At 44.1% G+C, this 19,118-nt stretch overlaps 1 protein-coding gene across 2 annotated transcripts in view; it reads right to left on the bottom strand.

Annotated features, from left to right (window-relative positions):
• The window catches only part of DNAH2 (dynein axonemal heavy chain 2), a 392,322-nt gene that overhangs the window by 139,749 nt on the left and 233,455 nt on the right, over window positions 1–19,118 (bottom strand). For both annotated transcript variants that reach the window (XM_029581921.1, XM_029581922.1), the window contains 4 exons: window positions 16,772–16,902; window positions 6,081–6,230; window positions 5,486–5,653; window positions 1,426–1,586 (listed from right to left, as the gene is read on the bottom strand). In XM_029581921.1, coding sequence (XP_029437781.1) covers window positions 1,426–1,586; window positions 5,486–5,653; window positions 6,081–6,230; window positions 16,772–16,902 — 610 coding nt within the window. The remainder of the gene's footprint in view (window positions 1–1,425; window positions 1,587–5,485; window positions 5,654–6,080; window positions 6,231–16,771; window positions 16,903–19,118) is intronic.

Below are 19,118 nucleotides of genomic sequence, written 5' to 3' on the forward strand. Positions count from 1 at the left end.
GATGCTTACCCATGGAGAAATCTTCCTACACATTCTCTATTCCTGCTATGTGAGATGCAAAGTTTGCTCATGTTCTTTTCCATCCAGATCAACAAAAGATCTGCTTTTTCTGTCATCTGAGGCTTTTGGTCCTTTCTTGGTGATCTACATATGCCACTGTTGTATTGTCTGTCAAAATCCTGACCACCTGACCATGGAGAAGTGGCATGAACTGAAGAAGAGCCAACTTCGTTGCTCTGGTTTCCAAATGATTGATGGACCACTTGGCCTCCTCTGCTGTCTAAAAACTCTGAGTCACTAGACTTTTACAACAGGCCCACGTATGTTGTCACCATCATCCAAGAGGATGATTCAAGTTCCACTCCCTTCTTCAAATTCTGAGTTAACAGCCACCATTCCAAACTCAACCTTGCCCATTCTAGAACAGAGACCCTCTCTAATTGGTTGGCGGACTGTATTGCTTTCTGCTACCAGCAAGCAGGCCTTCCGCTCGGTGAGGGCCATGGCAGCGTCAGTGGCGCACTACAAGGCAGTCCCTATTTCCAAAATCTGTAAGGCCGCGACGTGGAGTTTCCTCCACACCTTCGCAGCCCATTACTGCCTGGATAAAGACAGTAGACAGGATAGCGTCTTTGGCCAATCTGTCCTCTGTAATCTAATTCCAGTATAATAAACCAGCTCTTCCTACCTAGGGCCCAGTCTGAGGTTCAGGCTGCCCCCGTTGTTGCCAACAGCACCTCTGCTGACGTGCCTGTTGCATGTCATTGGGTGTCTGTTGACCCAGGGTGTTCCGGGAGCAGCCTGCAGCTTGCTATTCACCCATCTTTGAGGACTACCATCCTGCTTGCCCCCTGGGAGAAAGCAGAGTTGCTTACCTGTAACAGATGTTCTCCCAGGACAGCAGGATGTTAGTCCTCACAAAACCCACCCGCCACCCCGCGGAGTTGGGTTCGCTTACATTTTATTTTATTTTTTGCTCACACTTTTTGCTATGAAACAAGACTGAAGGGGGACCCCTTGTGGCCACAGGGTTGGTAGCATGCTAGGCATGCTCAGTGTGCCAGTCAAAGTTCTAGAAACTTTGACAAAAGTGTTCTGTGACAGAGCTCCATCTGATGATGTCTCCCTTCTGTGAGGGCTACCATCCTGCTTGTCCTGGGAGAATATTTGTTTATGGACTTTTCTTCCAGGAATTTTAGGAATTTGGCCAAACCCTTTTAAACACTATGCTACATCTTTTGATCATCTCCTCCAGCAACAAATTCAACAGCGTGATTGTGCACTGACTGGAAAAATAATTTCTTCAATTTGCTTTAAATCTGCTATGCAGTCTATTGCTGTCACATGGCACAGCAGAAGATAAGGTCTAACAGATACTAGCATGTGGTACAGCAGGAAGCGGGGTCCAAAGAGCGCAGAACTTACCTCCTCAAACTCATCTGCCTTGAACAAATTGGGGACTTCCCCTGAGCTCAGGATGTTATTGATGTCCTCCAAGAAGGATTCATCCACGATCTGAGTGTCATTGAAGAGAAACACGGTGGGCTTATCATCTACACCTGTCTGGTGATACAGCTTCTTAATGTCTGTGGAGATCAGAAGAATAGTTAAAGGAAAATTGGTTCTTACCTGCTAATTTTCGCTCCTGTACTACCACGGGATCAGCCCAGACTCTTGGGTTTTACCTCCCCTCCAGCAGACGGAGACAGAGAAGTTTTTGTGTACTCTGTCGTATAAGCCTGAGGTGCCACCTAGAGTCTGTCAGTATTCCACTGTACCCAAGCAGAATGATAATAAACTGTCAAAACTTTTCCTGAACAACCTCCCCCCGAAGAGCAGAGGAAATGAAAACATGTAACTGACGAGAACCCAACTATGCCCAAAATCCTTACCCTGAAAAAGGGGGGGCATTATGTATCTTACCGCAAAATAATTCGCTAACCACCAGCCGAACGGACTCTCCCTGGGTGGGACTCTAGGCTGATCCGTGGTACTACAGGAATGAAATTAGCAGGTAAGGACCAATTTTCCTTTCCCTGTACGTACCCAGATCAGCCTAGCCTCCTGGTATGTACCCAAGCTTCTCTAACCAGGGTGGGACTGTGAGAGTCCCACTCAGAGGACACTAGCTCTGAATGAACCTGGCTCTGGTGCCTGGACATCAAGTCAGTAATGTCTCGCGAAAGTATGTGTAGATTTCCAGGTAGCCGCCTTACAAATCTCTTGAGGCGCCACCTGTTGGCATTCAGCCCACGAAGTCGATTGCGAGCGTGTTGAATGAGCCTTAAAGCCCGACCGGAATCGGACGGCCCTGCACAAGGTATGCTGAAACAATAGCCTCCTTCAGCCAATGTGCAATAGTGGCCTTGGAAGCTTTATGACCTCTCCTGGGTCCACTCCATAAGATGAACAAATGGTCCGAGAGACGAAAACTGTTGGTAACCTCCAGGTAATGCACCAACACTCTCTTTACATCCAGCTTCCATAAATCTCTGGCCTCTGGCGTAGAGGAATCCAGACCCGCAAAGGAAGGCAGCTCCACTGACTGATTCAAATGAAAAGCAGAAACCACCTTCGAGAGAAAGGAGGGAACCATTCTCAAGGACAATCCTGCGTCAGAAATCCGTAAGAAAGGCTCTCTGCAAGATAAGGCATGAAGCTCTGAAATACGCCTCACTGATGAAATAGCTATTAGAAACACGACCTTTAACGTAAGGTCCTTCAGTGTCGCCCGTTTCAATGGTTCAAAGGGAGCATCACAAAGGGCACGGAGAACCAAATTAAGTTTCCACGAAGGACAGGGATACCGGACCGGAGGGCGCAAGTGTTTAACCCCATTCAAAAACCGAACCATATCTGGATGAAAAGCTAGAGTAACCCCCTGTACCTTACCATGAAAACAACCTACAGCCGCCACCTGAACTCGCAGGGAATTAAAAGCCAAACCCTTGGACAATCCGGCCTGCAGAAACTCCAGAACCTCCAGAATTGAGGCCCTGGATGGACGAACGTTACACTCCAAACACTCCCCAAACTCGGACATAAGCCCTGGAACCGGAAGTCTTACGGGAGTGCAAAAGCGTGGCAATAACCGCAGGGGAATAACCCCTCATTTTCAACCTCTGCCTTTCAAAAGCCATGCCGCTAGACAGAAGTGATCTACCTCGCCGAAACAGAAGGGACCCTGGCGCAGAAGACCGGAGACAAACGAAAACTCAGTGGACTGTCAACTGCTAGATTCAAGAGATCTGCAAACCACGGGCGCCATGGCCACTCCAGAGCCACTAGAATTACTTTGCCCGGATGAACTTCCATGTGGCGCAGCACCTTTCCAACCAACGGCCACGGCGGAAAGACGTACAATAGAACGTCCCTTGGCCAGGTAGGACCAGAGCATCTACTCCCTCTGCTCCCCGTTCTCACCGCTGACTGAAGAATTGAGAAGCCTCTGCATTGCAGTATGTCGCCATGAGATCCATGGAAGGCACAGAAGACAAAATGCCTCGTCGGAGAGTTCCCACTCCCCTGGTTCCAACTGGTGTCGACTGAGAAAAATCGGCCTGCACGTTGTCCACCCCAGCTATGTGAGAGGCCGCTATCTTGTAAAGGTGTTACTCTGCCCAGGTAATCAACAGCTGAGCTTCCATCGCCACCGGACAGCTCCTGGTTCCTCCCTGACGATTGATGTAGGCCACTGCTGTGGCATTGTCTGACAGAATCCTCACCAACCGTCCCTCCACTAGGGGAAGAAGGGCCTGTAACGCCAACTGAACCACCCTGGTCTCCAAAGGACTGATCAACCAAGAGGATTCCGTCTTTGTCCATTGCCCTTGCATCGCTGATCCCAGACACTCTGCTCCCCATCCAGAGAGGCTGGCATCCGTGGTGACCACGATCCATGTGGGAATTTCCAAGTCCACTCCCCGACACAAATGGGTTAGGCAAAGCCACCAATGTAGACTGGAACGCGCCAAGTCCGTCAGCGGTAAGCGAAGTTGAAACTGCTGGGACAGTGGACTCCAGCGAGAGAGCAACGCTGATTGAAGCGGACGCATATGAGCAAAGGCCCACGGTACCAGTTGGAATGTGGACGCTATCGATCCCAGAACTTGCAAGTAATCCTAGGCCCTGGGTCAAAGCATGGACCCGAAGAATTCCACCTGGGTAACCAATTTGGAAATCCTCTCTTCTGTAAGAAAAACCTTGCCCAAGACCGTATCGAACCTGGCCCCCAGAAACTCCAAGGACTGGGAAGGAATCAGATGGCTCTTGTCGGGATTGATCACCCAGCCTAAGAAAGTCAATCTCTGCAGCACTCTGGATCCGGTGATGCTGGGACTCCGAGGTCCGGCTCGATCTTTCCCGTTCCACTTATCTGTGTCTGACCTTTTGTTTAAGGAGTGGGACACTCCTGATCTGGGTCTGAAGGTAAGTTGGGCTATGGATAAACTGTATCAGCTCCCTGAGGACACGCTGGATCTGCTGAAGGTGCGAAGGTGAACGCGACGTCTCGGCTGTGACGAAGAAATCAACTATCCCGGGGATGGGAGCCACAGCCTTAAAGGACTTACAGGACCACAAGTTGGAAGTCCAGCTTAAGATTTTCGAGGTGTCCGCTCTCGGGGTCCGGGCCGCTATATGCAGCAGTTTTGCACAGCGGGCCAGTCTCCACTGGGTCCAGGATTTGCAGGCATCTGTTGCCCTTTTGGATGCCCAGGCTCAGCAGGCCGGGTGGTTCGAGGCCGCAGTGGCTTACAGTGCGGACGTGCTTTATGATCTTTTGCAGACCTCTGGGAGGACGATGGTCTCGGCGGTCTCTGCACAACGTTTCCTGTGGTTGCGGAATTGGTCAGCGGATGTTTCCTCCAAAGCGCACTTGAGTTCTCTGCTGTCCATGGTCTGAACCCGATCGCACTCTACACACCCGTAGAAAGAAGATAGGCTGGCAGAGAAGGAGAAATTTAAAGGAACATAACCCCCCTTTTTTTTTTTTAAACCTGGATAAGGTTAGACTGAAGGTGAGAGCCCGAGACCCCTGGGATCACCTGCAGTGGGCAGTTACAGGGTCCTCAACCCTCTGCTCCAAAGCCTTTATTACCTGGGGGGATGGCCCCACCAGGACCTGGCAACCCCCTGGGAGGCTAGAAAGGGGAAACTAAACCTGACCTTTGCCTAACAAGAACAATGAAAGGTACAACCAAATTGTTAAACCTGACCAAAACACCAGACTCCAGGACAGCACCTCTTCCACCTGCTGGAGACGGAAGAAAACTGACAGACTCTAGGTGGCACCTCAGGTTATATGACAGAGTCCACAAAACCTTCTCTGTCTCCGCCTGCTGGAGGGGAGGTAAAACTTAAGAGTCTGGGCTGATCTGAGTTACGTACAGGGAACCCAGGTTATATGAGCAACTTAGCAGCACGTATCACAGCACATCCTGCATATCAGCGAAGTCTCTACACATAATAACAAATCAGCCCATACCCTCTCGGAATTCCTGCTTGCGGTAATGTTTTGTCACTTCAATCTGAAAGATTTGGTAGCTGCAGATGTAGGATGCCAAGCGAGCCATACTTTGCCGTCCACTGCCCCCAATGCCAATCAGCAGCATATTGCCCCGCAGTTGGCCAATGACCCGGATAATCCGTGTTACTAAGCAGGGGAGAAAAATGTAATCCAGTACACATCAGACAAATACAATGGTGCATTAACACTTCAATACTGAGGATAGTACCAGATCAGGCTGGATGAAAGCTACATTGAGATTCCTGGACTTCAAAAGGAGGGAGACACTAACTGTGGATAAATGAGAAGCAGAGTGTATAAGTATACGGTAACTGAGATGGAGTGAGGAGCAAGGGGTAGAAGCATGTACACTGCAGAGAGGCAACAAGCAGGGGGCAGAGGCATGTAGTGACCACCAAAAGGTAAACTGCAGGGAATAAGAGCTTGTGGTGACTGTGGAGGGGTGAGGAACAAAGATGGAATCACGCAGTGACTGCTGACAGTTAAGTCTTGGAAACAGAAGCATGCAATGATTGCAAAGGGATGAGAGGAGGGTGTCCTAGCATGCACTCACTGTGTTCAATGGCATCTCGGAAGAGGACCAGCTGCATGGGCACCATTCCTGGCGCGTTGTTGTACTCAGACAACTGATCCTCCATGAAGGTTTTCAGAACTGGAAAGTCTGTTAGATCCTCATAAATCCGAGGCTCCCGCAGGAAGTCCCCTGTAAAGGCAATGACACAAGCCACATTGGCACAGGGCCTTGGGAAGGACTCCTCCAGATGACCCTACAATGGGAATTCTCATCAGAAATTCTGCTAAGCAGGCACATCTGAAAAAGAGGCTAATATGGTCTCAAAAGCTCATGTATTACATTTTTTTTAATATTCTTTCATTGGTCCAGTTTAGAAACACACACCCATAAAACAAATTTGCTTAACACAGAAACATAGAAATGACGGCAGAAGAAGACCAAATGGCCCATCCAGTCTGCCCAGCAAGCTTTCACACTTTTTTTTTTCTCATACTTATCTGTTACTCTTGGCCCTTATTAGTAACTTTTTGGTTCTAGTTTTGGTTCTAATTACCTTCCACCCCCGCCACTGATGTAGAAAGCAGTGCTGGAGCTGCACCTAAGTGAAGTATCTAGCTTAATTGGTTAGGGGTAGTAACTGCTGTAATAAGCAAGCCACTCCCATGCTTATTTGTTTACCCTGCCTGTGCCATTCAGTCCTTGTTGGTTATTGTCTGAATATAATTCTTTTCTTTATTCCCCCTGCCGTTGAAGCAGTGAGCTGTGCTGGATATGTATTCCAAGTAAAGTATCAGGCTTAATTGATTCGGGGTAGTAACCACTGTAACAAGCAAGCTACACCCATAATTATTTGTTTACCCAGACTATGTAATTCAGTCCTTGTTGGTTGTTGCCTGAATATGTGTTTATGTGAATATGTGGTTGTGCCTAACCACATTCAGAAAAAGGCTTGGCTATTTAAGCAAGCCTTCCCAGATACCAATTGAATGACAGCAACATCTTTTAAGAGACTTCACATTATAATGTAAATAGTTAATCCTAACTGCTCAATTATCTTATTATCTTAATATCCCATTACTACCAAGATGATTCATAAGGCCCAAGATAACAGAAAACCCTGGTTCACCCCTGAACTAAAGGCGATCAAAATATGCCTCAGAAATAAAGAACATATATGGCGTAAAAATCCTACCACCTCTACTTTAGCAAGCTACAAATCTACCCTTAATATCTACAGGAACACCATTTTCAAAACTAAGAGAGAATTTTTCGCAAAAAAAATTCACCACTTCATATTCGATTCCAAAGCTCTTTTTTCATACATCTCTGCCCTCACCAAACCCCTTCCTCCATCCATTCCAGACGACCAGGCTCTCATGAAAGCTATTGAACTGGCTACCTTCTTCGAAAACAAAATTATCAATCTTACCAAAAGGTTTACGTCTTCTAATCCCCTTTTCCCCTTGCATAGTACACCTACTCCTCAGCAGACCACAAAATTAGACTCTTTTGAGACCACTTCTTCCCTAGAAGTGGAAAATATTTTAAAAAAACTCAAACCTTCTTCACATCCCCTAGACTCCATCCCTGCAAACCTTCTAATCTCAATACCAAACACAATAGCTAAGCCCATTGCTAAAATCATCAACTGTTCGTTAACTCAAGGATTAGTTCCCGATTCTCTTAAACAAGCCATCCTGAAACCTCTCCTAAAAAAACCCAACTTATCAACGTCAGACCCAGCAAATTTCCGACCCATCGCCAATCTTCCTTTCATCGCTAAGATCATGGAGAAAATTGTGAATAAACAACTCACTGAATTTCTGGAGGAACATAATGTCCTATCATCGTCACAATATGGTTTCCGTAAATATCGTAACACAGAATCTCTTTTGATATCTCTGACGGACCACATTATTGTAAACTCAGGTAAAAAACAATCACACCTACTGATCCTCCTTGATCTTTCGGCTGCCTTTGATACGGTCAACCACTCAATTATGCTGGACCGACTCAAAGATATTGGTATTGCTGGTTCTGCCCTTGACTGGTTCCGTTCTTTCCTTAGCAATAGATCATTCAAAGTTAAAATCAACAATAAACAATCACATCCAATTAGATCCATCTTGGGTGTCTCACAGGGCTCCGCCCTTTCACCAACTCTTTTCAACATTTATCTGCTTCCACTCTGCTTCCTCCTTACCAAGTTAAAAATCAAGCATTACATCTATGCGGATGATATCCAAATTCTCATTCCAATCAAGGAATCGTTACAAAAATCCCTTATGTTTTGGGATAATTGCTTTAAGGAAATCAGTTCACTCCTTTTCCAGCTTAACCTAGTTATCAACACAGACAAAACTGAATTCATAATCATCTCTCAAGATGAAAACCTCATGTCCAGGGAGACAGTTTTTCACCAAGATGATCAACCTCAAGTTGACAACCAATCTCTTCCTAACTTCCCTTCAACAAAACTAGATAACATCAAAAAGACCTCTCACGTAAGAGATCTAGGCACTCTCCTGGACAACCAGTTGAACTTCAAAAGGTTTGTCTACAATACAACAAAGGAGTGCTTCTTCAAACTACAGGTCCTTAAGAAGCTTAAATCTCTCCTGCACTTTTATGATTTCCGTCTGGTTCTACAAGCAATCATACTCACAAAAATCGATTACTGTAACTCATTATTACTTGGACTCCCGGCTATCACCACTAAGCCACTTCAGATGTTACAGAATTCAGCCGCCAGGATTCTAACCAATTCCAAAAAAAGGGTCCATATCACTCCCATTCTCTACAACCTTCACTGGCTCCCTATCAAATATAGAATCCGATACAAAGTGCTGACCATCATGCACAAATCTGTACACAATCTTGCCCCAATCGATTTAACTCACCAAGTTCGCCCTAATAATCCCACTAGGCCAATGAGAAGAGCTTATCAAGGCACTCTCTTCGTCCCTCAAGCAAAAACATCACGAAAGATCAGAGCCTTCTCTACCTCAGGACCCACTCAATGGAACAATCTCCCACCAGACCTTAGACAAGATCCTTGCCCAATTTCCTTTAAGAAAAAATAAAAAACATGGTTATTCAACCTTGCATTTCCAGACTCTGCATTTTAACTAATCACATTTTCTCTTTGAATGCTTTAGGACATTTAAGACTATGCATTGTAAATATTTTTTCTCTGTTCAGTTAAATTTTAACTGTGTTTGCCCTGTTTACTATGTATGTTCTTAGTTCTATGTATCGCCGTTCAGGCAATTTTTTGTTCTTTGTAAACCGGTTTGATTTGTATTTAATGCAGGAAGATCGGTATATAAAAATAAAAAAAAAATAAATAAATAAATCTTGCTCTAACTCTCAATTATCTTGCTCTAATTCTCTCCCCATTTATATAAACCTTGTTGTAATATAACTTTATGACCTCTTTGCACTTGTTAATGTTTCGTTTCTGCGTTTCACACCCCCTTGTTATATGTAAACCAGCATGATGTGATTTCTAATCACAAATGCCGGTATAGAAAAACTCTAAATAAAATAAATAAATAAAATATAAATTCTCTTTTCCTCTTTCCCCCCTGCCGCTGAAGCAGAGAGCTTTGCTGGATATGCATTGAAAGTGAAGTATCAGACTTATTTGGTTTGGGGTAGTAAACGCCGCAACAAGCAAGCTACTCCCTGTTTTTTTGTGAATGCAAATCCTTTTTACCACATTTCCTCTTGCCATTTAAGCATAGAGCAATGCTGGAGTAACATTGACAGTGAGTATGTTTATTGAATAAGGGTATTAATCTCCAGGTAGTAGCCATCATTCCCGCAAGCTATCCCCATGCCTCTTCTCTTCATTCACATCCTCTAGATTTTATGGATCCACAGTATTTGAAGTCCTTCACAGTTTTGGTCTTCACCACTTCCTCTGGAAGGGCGTTCCAGGCATCCACCATCCTCTCTCTGTGAAGAAATACTTCCTGACATTGGTTCTGAGTCTTCCTCCCTGGCGTTTCAAATCGTGACCCCTGGTTCTGTTGATTTTTTTTCCAATGGAAAAGGTTTGTCATTGTCTTTAGATCATTAAAACCTTTCAAGTATCTGAAAGTCTGTATCATATCAGCTCTGCTCCTCCTTTCCTCCAGGGTGTACATATTTAGATTCCTCAATCTCTCCTCATAAGTCATTCGATGAAGACCCTCCACCTTTTTGGTCGCCCTTCTCTGGACCGCCTCCATCCTGTCTCTGTCCCTTCAGAGATACGGTCTCCAGAACTGAGCACAGTATTCTAGGTGAGGCCTCACCAAGGACCTGTACAAGGGGATAATCACTTCCCTTTTCTTACTCGATATTCCTCTCTCTATGCAGCCCAGCATTGTTTTGGCTTTAGCTATTGCCTTGTCACAATGTTTTGCCGACTTCAGATCATTAGACACTATCACCCCAAGGTCTCTCTCCTGCTCCATGCACACCAGCTCTTCATGCCCCATTGAATACAGTTCTTTTGGATTTCCACACCCCATATGCACGACTCTGCACTTCTTGGCATTGAATTTCAGCTGCCATATCTTCGACCTATTCCAGCTTCCTTAAATCCCATCTCATTCTCTCCACTCCTTTTGGCGTGTCCACTCTATTGCAGATCTTAGTGTCATTCGCAAAAAGACAAACCTTACCTTCTATCCCGTCCACAATGTCGCTCACAAAGATATTGAACAGGATCGGTCCCAACCCCGATCCTTGCGGCACTCTGCTTAACACCGCTCTCTCTTCTCTTACTTATAACAGACGCTCTCTGTGGACAGTAATCCAAACCGCCATACAAGAGGGTGATGTAATCTGACAGTGCTGAGATCAACTGAAGTTCTCTTCTAGCCAAGAAGTTTCTAGAATTGCTTCTGAGCATGCATGGGAGTTCCACATTAGCATCACTGCATTCCATCCCTTAATATAATGCAGATATAACCAGCTTTGTAGAGAGGCGGGAGGGATTGTGAGGCTGTTTGCGTTACCATCCACAGAGAACATCTGTTAAAGGTAAGCAATTTCACTTTCTCCATGTACAAGCACCCGATACAGGTGGAGATTCCCAAGCTGAGGGTTGTTGTGGATTTACTTATGTCCATTGATGCAATCTGATTAACTATGCAGAAAACTGGGAGGTTTTGGATGTGTTGTTTGAAACATAGCTTGGCCAAAGTTACTGTCTATGCGGGTTTCTTTATCCAGGCAGTAATGCTTGATGAAAGTGTTTACTATGGACCAATTTGTTGCTTTGCAATTTTCAGGAACAGATGCGCAATTCTGGTACACTTTTGAAGCTGCAATTGCTCGAATATGATGGGCCTTTGGTGGATTTGATAAGGAAATCCCAATAATCTGGTAACAACGAAGTATACAATTGGAAAGCCATCTAAATAATGTTTGTTTTGAACTGCAAAAACAAGACTGTTATCAAAGGATATGAATTGATTAGACTTTCTGATGTGTTTGGTTCTACTCAAATAGTAGAGAAGAGCCATTCTGCAATCTAGAGTATGTAATTCCTGATCTGACTGTTTTATGAGATTTTGGATAAAAGAATGGTAGAACTATTTCCTAGTTAAGAACATAGGGTAAGCTCTGAGTACAACTCTGTCTTCAAAGAATTTCATTTATGAAGAATAGGTGACCAATAATTGTAGCTTGCTTACTCTCCTTGCCAAAGTATATGCGATTCGAAAAAGCACCTTCCATGTGAGATATTTCAAGTGCGATGTTGTCAATGGTTCAAAAGGCGACATTCAAGAACATTTAGATCCTACTGCAGAGGCAGTACTTGTAATGGTAGCCTCAAATTATTCAGTCCTTCGAGAAATCTTACTACGTATGGATGTCTTGAAATTGGAGTCTTTGCTGAACATTCATGGTAAGTTACAATAGCACTGAGATGCACTCTGTGTTGCTTTTAAGATCAGTATTTAACAGATGAAGAAAGTGCTTTAAAAGATTTGGAACTTAGCAAGCGAATGGAACTTCATTCTGACTTTTACACCACATGGAAAATCTCTTCCATTTCCAACCATATGATTTCCTTTTTGATGGTCTTCTCAATGCCAACAATATCTCTTTTACATCTTCTGATATTTGAAAGTCTTAACAGTTAACTTTCAATTTCCATGCAGTCAGAGCCATTGACTGTAGATTGGGATAGAGTAGTGTTCCATGGTACTGAGTTTGTAGACTTGGGAACATTGGTAGGCTTGGCAGACGGTATGTTATTCTGTGAAGCCACGGGAATCAGGATTGCCTTAGCCAAAATGGAGCTATCAGAATCCTTTCATAGCTTAAGGATTGACCTTGGAACTAGCGGTACCAGCTTTTGGTTTTATGGAATTTATTTTTAAGTATTTATTAACCGCTTTCTCCCTTGATTGAGGTGGTGAACAAGTGAACATTCATAAAATTATACAGAAGAATCACAAAACAAGATAGCTTATTAAAACAACCACACTAGCAGAGTAACATTGCTGGACTCATGCATTCTATAAGAAACAGAACTTTAGCTGAAGGCTTCAAGGGAAAGATCTATTTTCAGCTCATTTTTTAATTACTTTAAATCAGAGAGCAATCAAAGACCTTCTGGGAGAGCATTCCAGATGGCTGGGGCAGCCATTTAGAAAGCACATTCATGCGTTTCAGTTAGCTGGGCAAGCTTAGCTGAAGGGACTTCTAGAAGCCCTTTATTAGCAGAGCGTGGGAGACAGGTGGGTCTATAAAGTCTCAGGATGGAATTAATCCAAGGAGCCTCTTAGTTAATAAATGTAAACACCAACATTAACATTTTATATTTAACGCCCCAAGAGATAGATAACCAGTGTAGCATCTACAGAATCAAACAAATGTGTTTACGCACTGGAGTGCCGGTCAGGATAAATGCAGCAGAATTTTGCACAAGTTGAATCACCCTCAAGACATTGGCTGGCAGGCCAAGAAATCAGGAGTTACATTATTTGAAAGATTGAAAAAGCAGCATTTGTAATACTGATCGAAAATCATCCGGATTTAGCAATGGTTTCAATCTACACAAGAGCCTGAACTTAAAAAAGGTTGCAGAGACTATGCATCCAACTTAATGGCCTGATGAGAAGTCTTTTTGAACAATAAATCAGCAGCTTGTGATTGAATGGTTATGCAAATAGTTATACCTCTGATGTTCCCCATTTGTCAAAAATATTCTGAAGAACACTGGCGTCTAGGGCCATTCATTCAAATGAAGCTGATAGCTCAATGAGGCCACTAAGTGACTGAAATTTCCCCACTAAGATATATATATTTCTTGCAATGGCCCAATCCCATATCTGAGTGGCTTCTCTGCAGAGATATGATATGATCTGTGCCTTGTTTTTTGTTTTTTTTAATACAGAACAGTGATTGTCCATTTGGCTTGTACTACCTTTTTTTGTAAGACTTGGCTTGAATAATTAGAGAGCACTGAAGATTACCCTGAGTTCAAGATGTTGATTTGGAGACTGAAGTCTTGACAAGTCCATACATCTTGTGTGCAAATTGTGTTGAACTGAGCTCCCCAACCCTGAAGGGAAGCATCAAATGTGATTATCTTCTGAATGGATGGAGAATGAATTTCCCATCCACACAACAAAAATTTCCTGTTCATGCACCATTGTATTGAAGATATAAGTGATTTGTGTTAGGAGTTTGTGATTTAGAGGTTGCAAGGGTTGGTTCCAGCAACTCTTCAGATGCCATTGTGCTTTTCTCATATTCAGATGCACTTAATGCCGAATTTTAAAAGTTTATTTATTTATTTAAATCTTTTCTATACCGTCGTTAAGAAGGATCCGTCACAACGGTTTACAATAAGGCACATAAAATAGTATGCTGCAATATATTAATTTACACAGGTGCCATAATGATTCAAAGTGTTGCTTGCGCTAAAATGCCCATATACGTAAGTATGTGGGCTATGTGCGAGCATCATGGATTTTAAAAGCCACTAATTATGCATGTATTTGCATAATCTAAAAAAGGGGGAGGGGTAGAAAAGGGGCAGGGCATGGGAGTTCCAAGGCGAAGTCAACAGTTACACGTGTAAATCTGTATTTAAAAACCAGAGGCTGCAGCGCGTTGTGGCTTCTTAACCGCATATATTTATTGCTGCTCCTAATGAGGTATAAATTAGCAGAAATCACGTTTTAGGCTTAACATAACGGGGTGAGGGGGTCCAAGTCAACTGGGGGAAGTGCAGGCTGAAGAACCAGAGGCGTCTGGATGACCTCGAGATAGATTGGGCAAACTGGTGGACTACTTGGTAAAACTGAAAATGTCCTTCATGAGAGCTTGTTTTAAAATCAGCCTACCTGAGCACATTAAAGCCTACAAAGTCCTAAGGAAGATACACAAAGTACATTTGTTTTATTAACAGCTTAAAATTAGGAGCACACTTATGTACAGTAGGCAGATTTTAAATTATATGCGCACAACTGCATGCATGATTTAAAATTCCAGTGTATGTCCACTCGTGTGTCCATACTCACATGTATGGGGCCCATGCGCTTGTTTGAAGTTACCGTCTTACAGGTAGATTTTAAAAACATTGCTTGCGCAAAAACAGCCCCATACATGTATATGTGGGCCACGCGCGAGCAACACGAATTTTAAGACGCTGGGAAGTACGCACTTACAAATATGTGTGCGTCAAGAATAAGGAGGCAGAAAAGTGGCACGGCATGGGTGTTCCAGGGTGGGACCAAGACTTAGACGCGTAGCCCTGGCAACGCGTACCATGTTACCTGTGTAACTTTACTACTGGTCCTGATGAGGCGCAAGTCTGGAGATTTTGGGCCAGAGGGATCCTGAACACCAAGGGTGGGGGTAGGAGAGGGAGAGAGCACACCTCTGTTAGAGAGGCAATCTGACACTCTATATATCTCCCACTGTAAGAGGGGCACTTTCAACCGAGGGTGGGTTTTTGGAGGGGAGGTGTTATATTGGTCAAGTAGCTTTACAGAAAAAAACAAGCTGCCCTGAAAAGTAAAGGCAAAGACAATAGAAAACCAATTTAAATAGAGTAAAAGAGCCTGCAGCCACCTCAGCGGCCTCGTGAAGGGAAGGGATCTGGACAACCAGATTTACACCTCACGGGCGCACAGACCAACACACACAAGGGCACCAACCCCCAGCTCGGCTGCCTCAACCAGACAGAGCAGAACCCACTAGGATTCCTTGAAAAAACAAAAAAAAAGACCCTGGACAAAGGCTCAAAGAAAAAAATATTGGTCTAAAAAATTGGTAAACCACAGAACTGCAGGATTCACACCCTCTGCCACCTGCTGGAGCCAGAGAAATACTGAGGAACTGCAGGGGGCACTGTTGGTTATATACGATGTCAGCGAAGCTTTTTCTCTGTCTCTATCTGCTGGCAGGGGGAAATGAACCCAGGAGTTTGGACTGATCCGGGCACGTATAGGGAATGTTGGTTGTAACATGGAGCTGCTGCAATCAATATCAGCCACCTGGCCAGCCCCTCGGATCTGAGTCCGGGTTGTCTTTATTTTTTATTTATTTAGATTTATATTCTGCTTTTTACACTTTTTTCAGCGCTTCAAAGTGGATTACATTCAGGTACTTTAGGTATTTCCCTATCCACAGAGGGCTTACAATCCAAGGGGGTCATTTATCAAAGTGCTATAATGGCGTTTTTGCATGCAAAAAATGCCATTAACGCATGCAAAAGCACCATAACGCATGGTGTGATACAAATAAGAAAAAGGGGAGGATATTGGGGCGGGATTTTTGGCCAAGTGGGCTGGGCTCACAGTTTTGCAAATTCCTATCGCACAGCTTTACGCAAATGAAAAAGGTGTAGGTAATTAAAATTCGCATTAAAGCTGTGCGATAGGGCTTTGCAAAACTGTGAGCCCACAAATTCTCCCCTCTTTGTTATTTGTATCACACCATGCGTTATGGTGCTTTTGCATGTGTTAATGGCATTTTTTGCATGCAAAAACGCCATTATAGCACTTTGATAAATGACCCCCTAAGTTTGTACCTTAAGATCTGTGAAGCGCTTTGACGTGGTGGGGAAGTGACAGGAATGTGAAGATGGGCAGCTTATGCAGGCAGCGACTTCCCTCTTCTCAGCAGCCGGCGTGGGCAGACGTTGTAAATTTGGACCTTCCATCCAAGCCTGCTCTGATTAGGGGGATGGATCGTTGTTTGAAGGAGGCAGACAACAAACCTGGATCTACATCAGTGGTCTGCAGTGCAGGAGGATTTTAGTCAGGAGCCACAAATGAAGCTTGGAAGAGCCACATGTGACTCAAGAGACTCCGGTTGGCCAACCCTTGCCTAGGCCTAGCGTGGCAGGCTATACATAAATGCTCCATAAACAAACAAATACAATGCTGCATGTGACATTTTTCAAAAGGGAGTGAGAATGACAGCCACATGCAGAATCAGTGCCTACAGGCCAGTGAACCCCACTCATCCCAATCAAAGTATCAATGAAAGAGCTGTGCCTTCCTTCGCCTTCCCTGCAAAAAGCAGAGCACATAGCTTGGGCTTATCAGAAGACAGCCGTTCAGTCCTTTTTTTGTTTACTATCTCCCACTTCACTGCGGGACGAGTAGTTCTGATATCCCCAGACAGCCTTTTTGGAGGGGTTTTATTCCCCTCATCTGCTAAGTTCTGGATGCCATGCAGCTCAATTGAAGGCACTGAAGGGTCCTTACCAAAAATTGGTGGATGTTTGCTGGGACACAGACTGTGAAAGGTCATGTCAAAGAGAGCTCCCAGTTTCTCACTCACGAGGCTGGTGAAGATTTCCATGTCAGTCATATCCACCAGCCGGTCAGAAAACACCCTTTTTCAAGACAGAAAAACAAATAGACAATCGGAGAGAAGCCAGCTCATTAACCTATACAGCAGGTTGTATACTCAGAGTAGAGAGCTCCCTGAGTGGGTGCAGGTGGCCCAGCAGTTAAAATGATGGGCTGAGCACCAGAAGACCTGGCTTAAATGTGGCTTCTGCCACTGATATTTGCTCTGACCTTGGGCAGATCACTTTAACTCTCACTACCTCAAGTGCTTACCTAGGGCCTGATTTGTAAAAGCATTCATCTGCATAAAACTCATTTATGCACATATTTTGACATACACAAAAGAGAGACATTCCTGGCGCAGAGCTGTGGGCAGGGAAGTCAATTATGTATATACTTTTGATTTTCAGAAGCAAGCGTGTAAGTATACGCATACACATTTACACCTGCTCCGGAGGAGGTGTAAATGTGTGTGTGAAGGTCTGGCAGGGATTCCAAACATAGCCCTAATTTTCAAAGTGGACTTAAGCACGTAAGTCCCCACTGAAAATTCAGGCTAAAATTTGTGAGTACTTTTTACTTGCAGACTTTAGCCCTATGTGCACTGTTATAAAACTGGGCTCCTAAATTGTAAGTTCTCTAGAACAGAGACTCGGTGCACCTCACTGGCATAAGAAGCAAAGTTGAAGATAGCAAGACCTGACATAGCCTACTACCAGAGGTGAAGGAGGCCATCACTTTGGAAGATTTTGGGTCTGCTTAGAACAGACGAGGGCAGTGGTAAGAAAAGAACTGAAGGACAAGTAAAAAAAACATGAGGGGAAGGGTGTTTGGTTGCTTATGGGAATTTATAGGTGCAACTGCTCCAAGTATATGTTGTAAAATGCCCTGATATAAATGGTGGAATAATAAAAGCAAGTTTGCTTACCGTAAACGGTGTTTTCCTTAGATAGCAGGATGAATTAGCCATGCTGCCAGGGTCGTCCTCCAAGCGGCCTGATGCAGCACTTTCTTCAAGTATACAGAGCTGTGCTCTGTGCACCTGCATGGATGTTCCCACGCGAATCTCCTCATCTCATCAGGTAATGCAAAACATAAATGTGCAGTGAGCAGAGAGGAACAGACAGAATCAGAATGAAGGTGAAAGCTGTCCAGGAAGGAGGGTGGGAACGCATGGCTAATTCAGCCTGCCATCTATGGTTTACGGTAAGCAAAGTTGTTTTTTTCCCCATAGATAAGCAGGTTGAATTAGTCATGCTCTCTGGGAGTCCCCAGCTACGAAATTCCAGAGCTCGGTATTATTTCCGATACCATAGAGACTGCTGAATAGGACAAATACATGTGAAAGAATTAACGGTTAATGTGGACAGCTTACATTTGAGTTGCAAAACGTAGTATCACTTCACCATTGGCTGCATCCGATCTTGTCTGTTGTGTAAGATAATAGTGTAATGTGAAGGTGTGCAGAAAGGACCATGTAGCTGCTCTGCAGATATCTAAAATTGGTACATCTTTTAGGTGAGCTATGGAGGTTGCTTTAGCTCGGATTTGATGTGCCTTTACTCCATCCGGGAGTTTATCCTTATGTGATGATTTGCAGAAGTTAATACACTAGAATAACCAAGTCACCAAGGTATGTTTTGTGACTGGCAAACCTGATGCATTTGGGTTGAAGGAGAGAAATAATTGTGAATTACTTTTCGGCGACTGAGTTCTTTGAATATAATAAGCCACAGCTCTTTTACAATCCAAAGTATGAAGGGTTTTCTCCCTTTCTGTAGCATTTGGCTTCGGGAAAAAAGTTGGTAAAGTGATTGTTTGGCTCAAATGAAATGTTGAGACTACTTTAGGGAGAAAGGCAGGGCTGGTTCATAGGGTAACTTTATCGTCGTAGAACTGCAGGTACGGAGAGTAGTGAACTAAGGCTTGCAATTCACTGACTCTTCTTGCTGATGTGATAGCCACTAAGAATAGGACTTTCCAAGCCAGTTATTTCATTAAGATGGAATGTAGCAGTTCAAATGGCAGGTGCATGAGTTTTTCCAAAACTATGTTAATGTCCCAGGGGGATGAAGTCTTATAGCTCTCTTCATGAATCGAGATACCAATGGATGTATGGAAATGGATTTTCCATGCAAGAAAAGGTGGTGTGCCACAAAAGCACTCAGGTGCACCATAATGGATGATACTGCTAGTCCAAAAGAATACAACAGATGGAGATATTGGAAGATATTGTTGTGGAGAGCTATGAAGCGGATCT

This window comes from Rhinatrema bivittatum, chromosome 16 (assembly GCF_901001135.1).
Source record: "Rhinatrema bivittatum chromosome 16, aRhiBiv1.1, whole genome shotgun sequence".
Classification (NCBI taxonomy): domain Eukaryota; kingdom Metazoa; phylum Chordata; class Amphibia; order Gymnophiona; family Rhinatrematidae; genus Rhinatrema; species Rhinatrema bivittatum.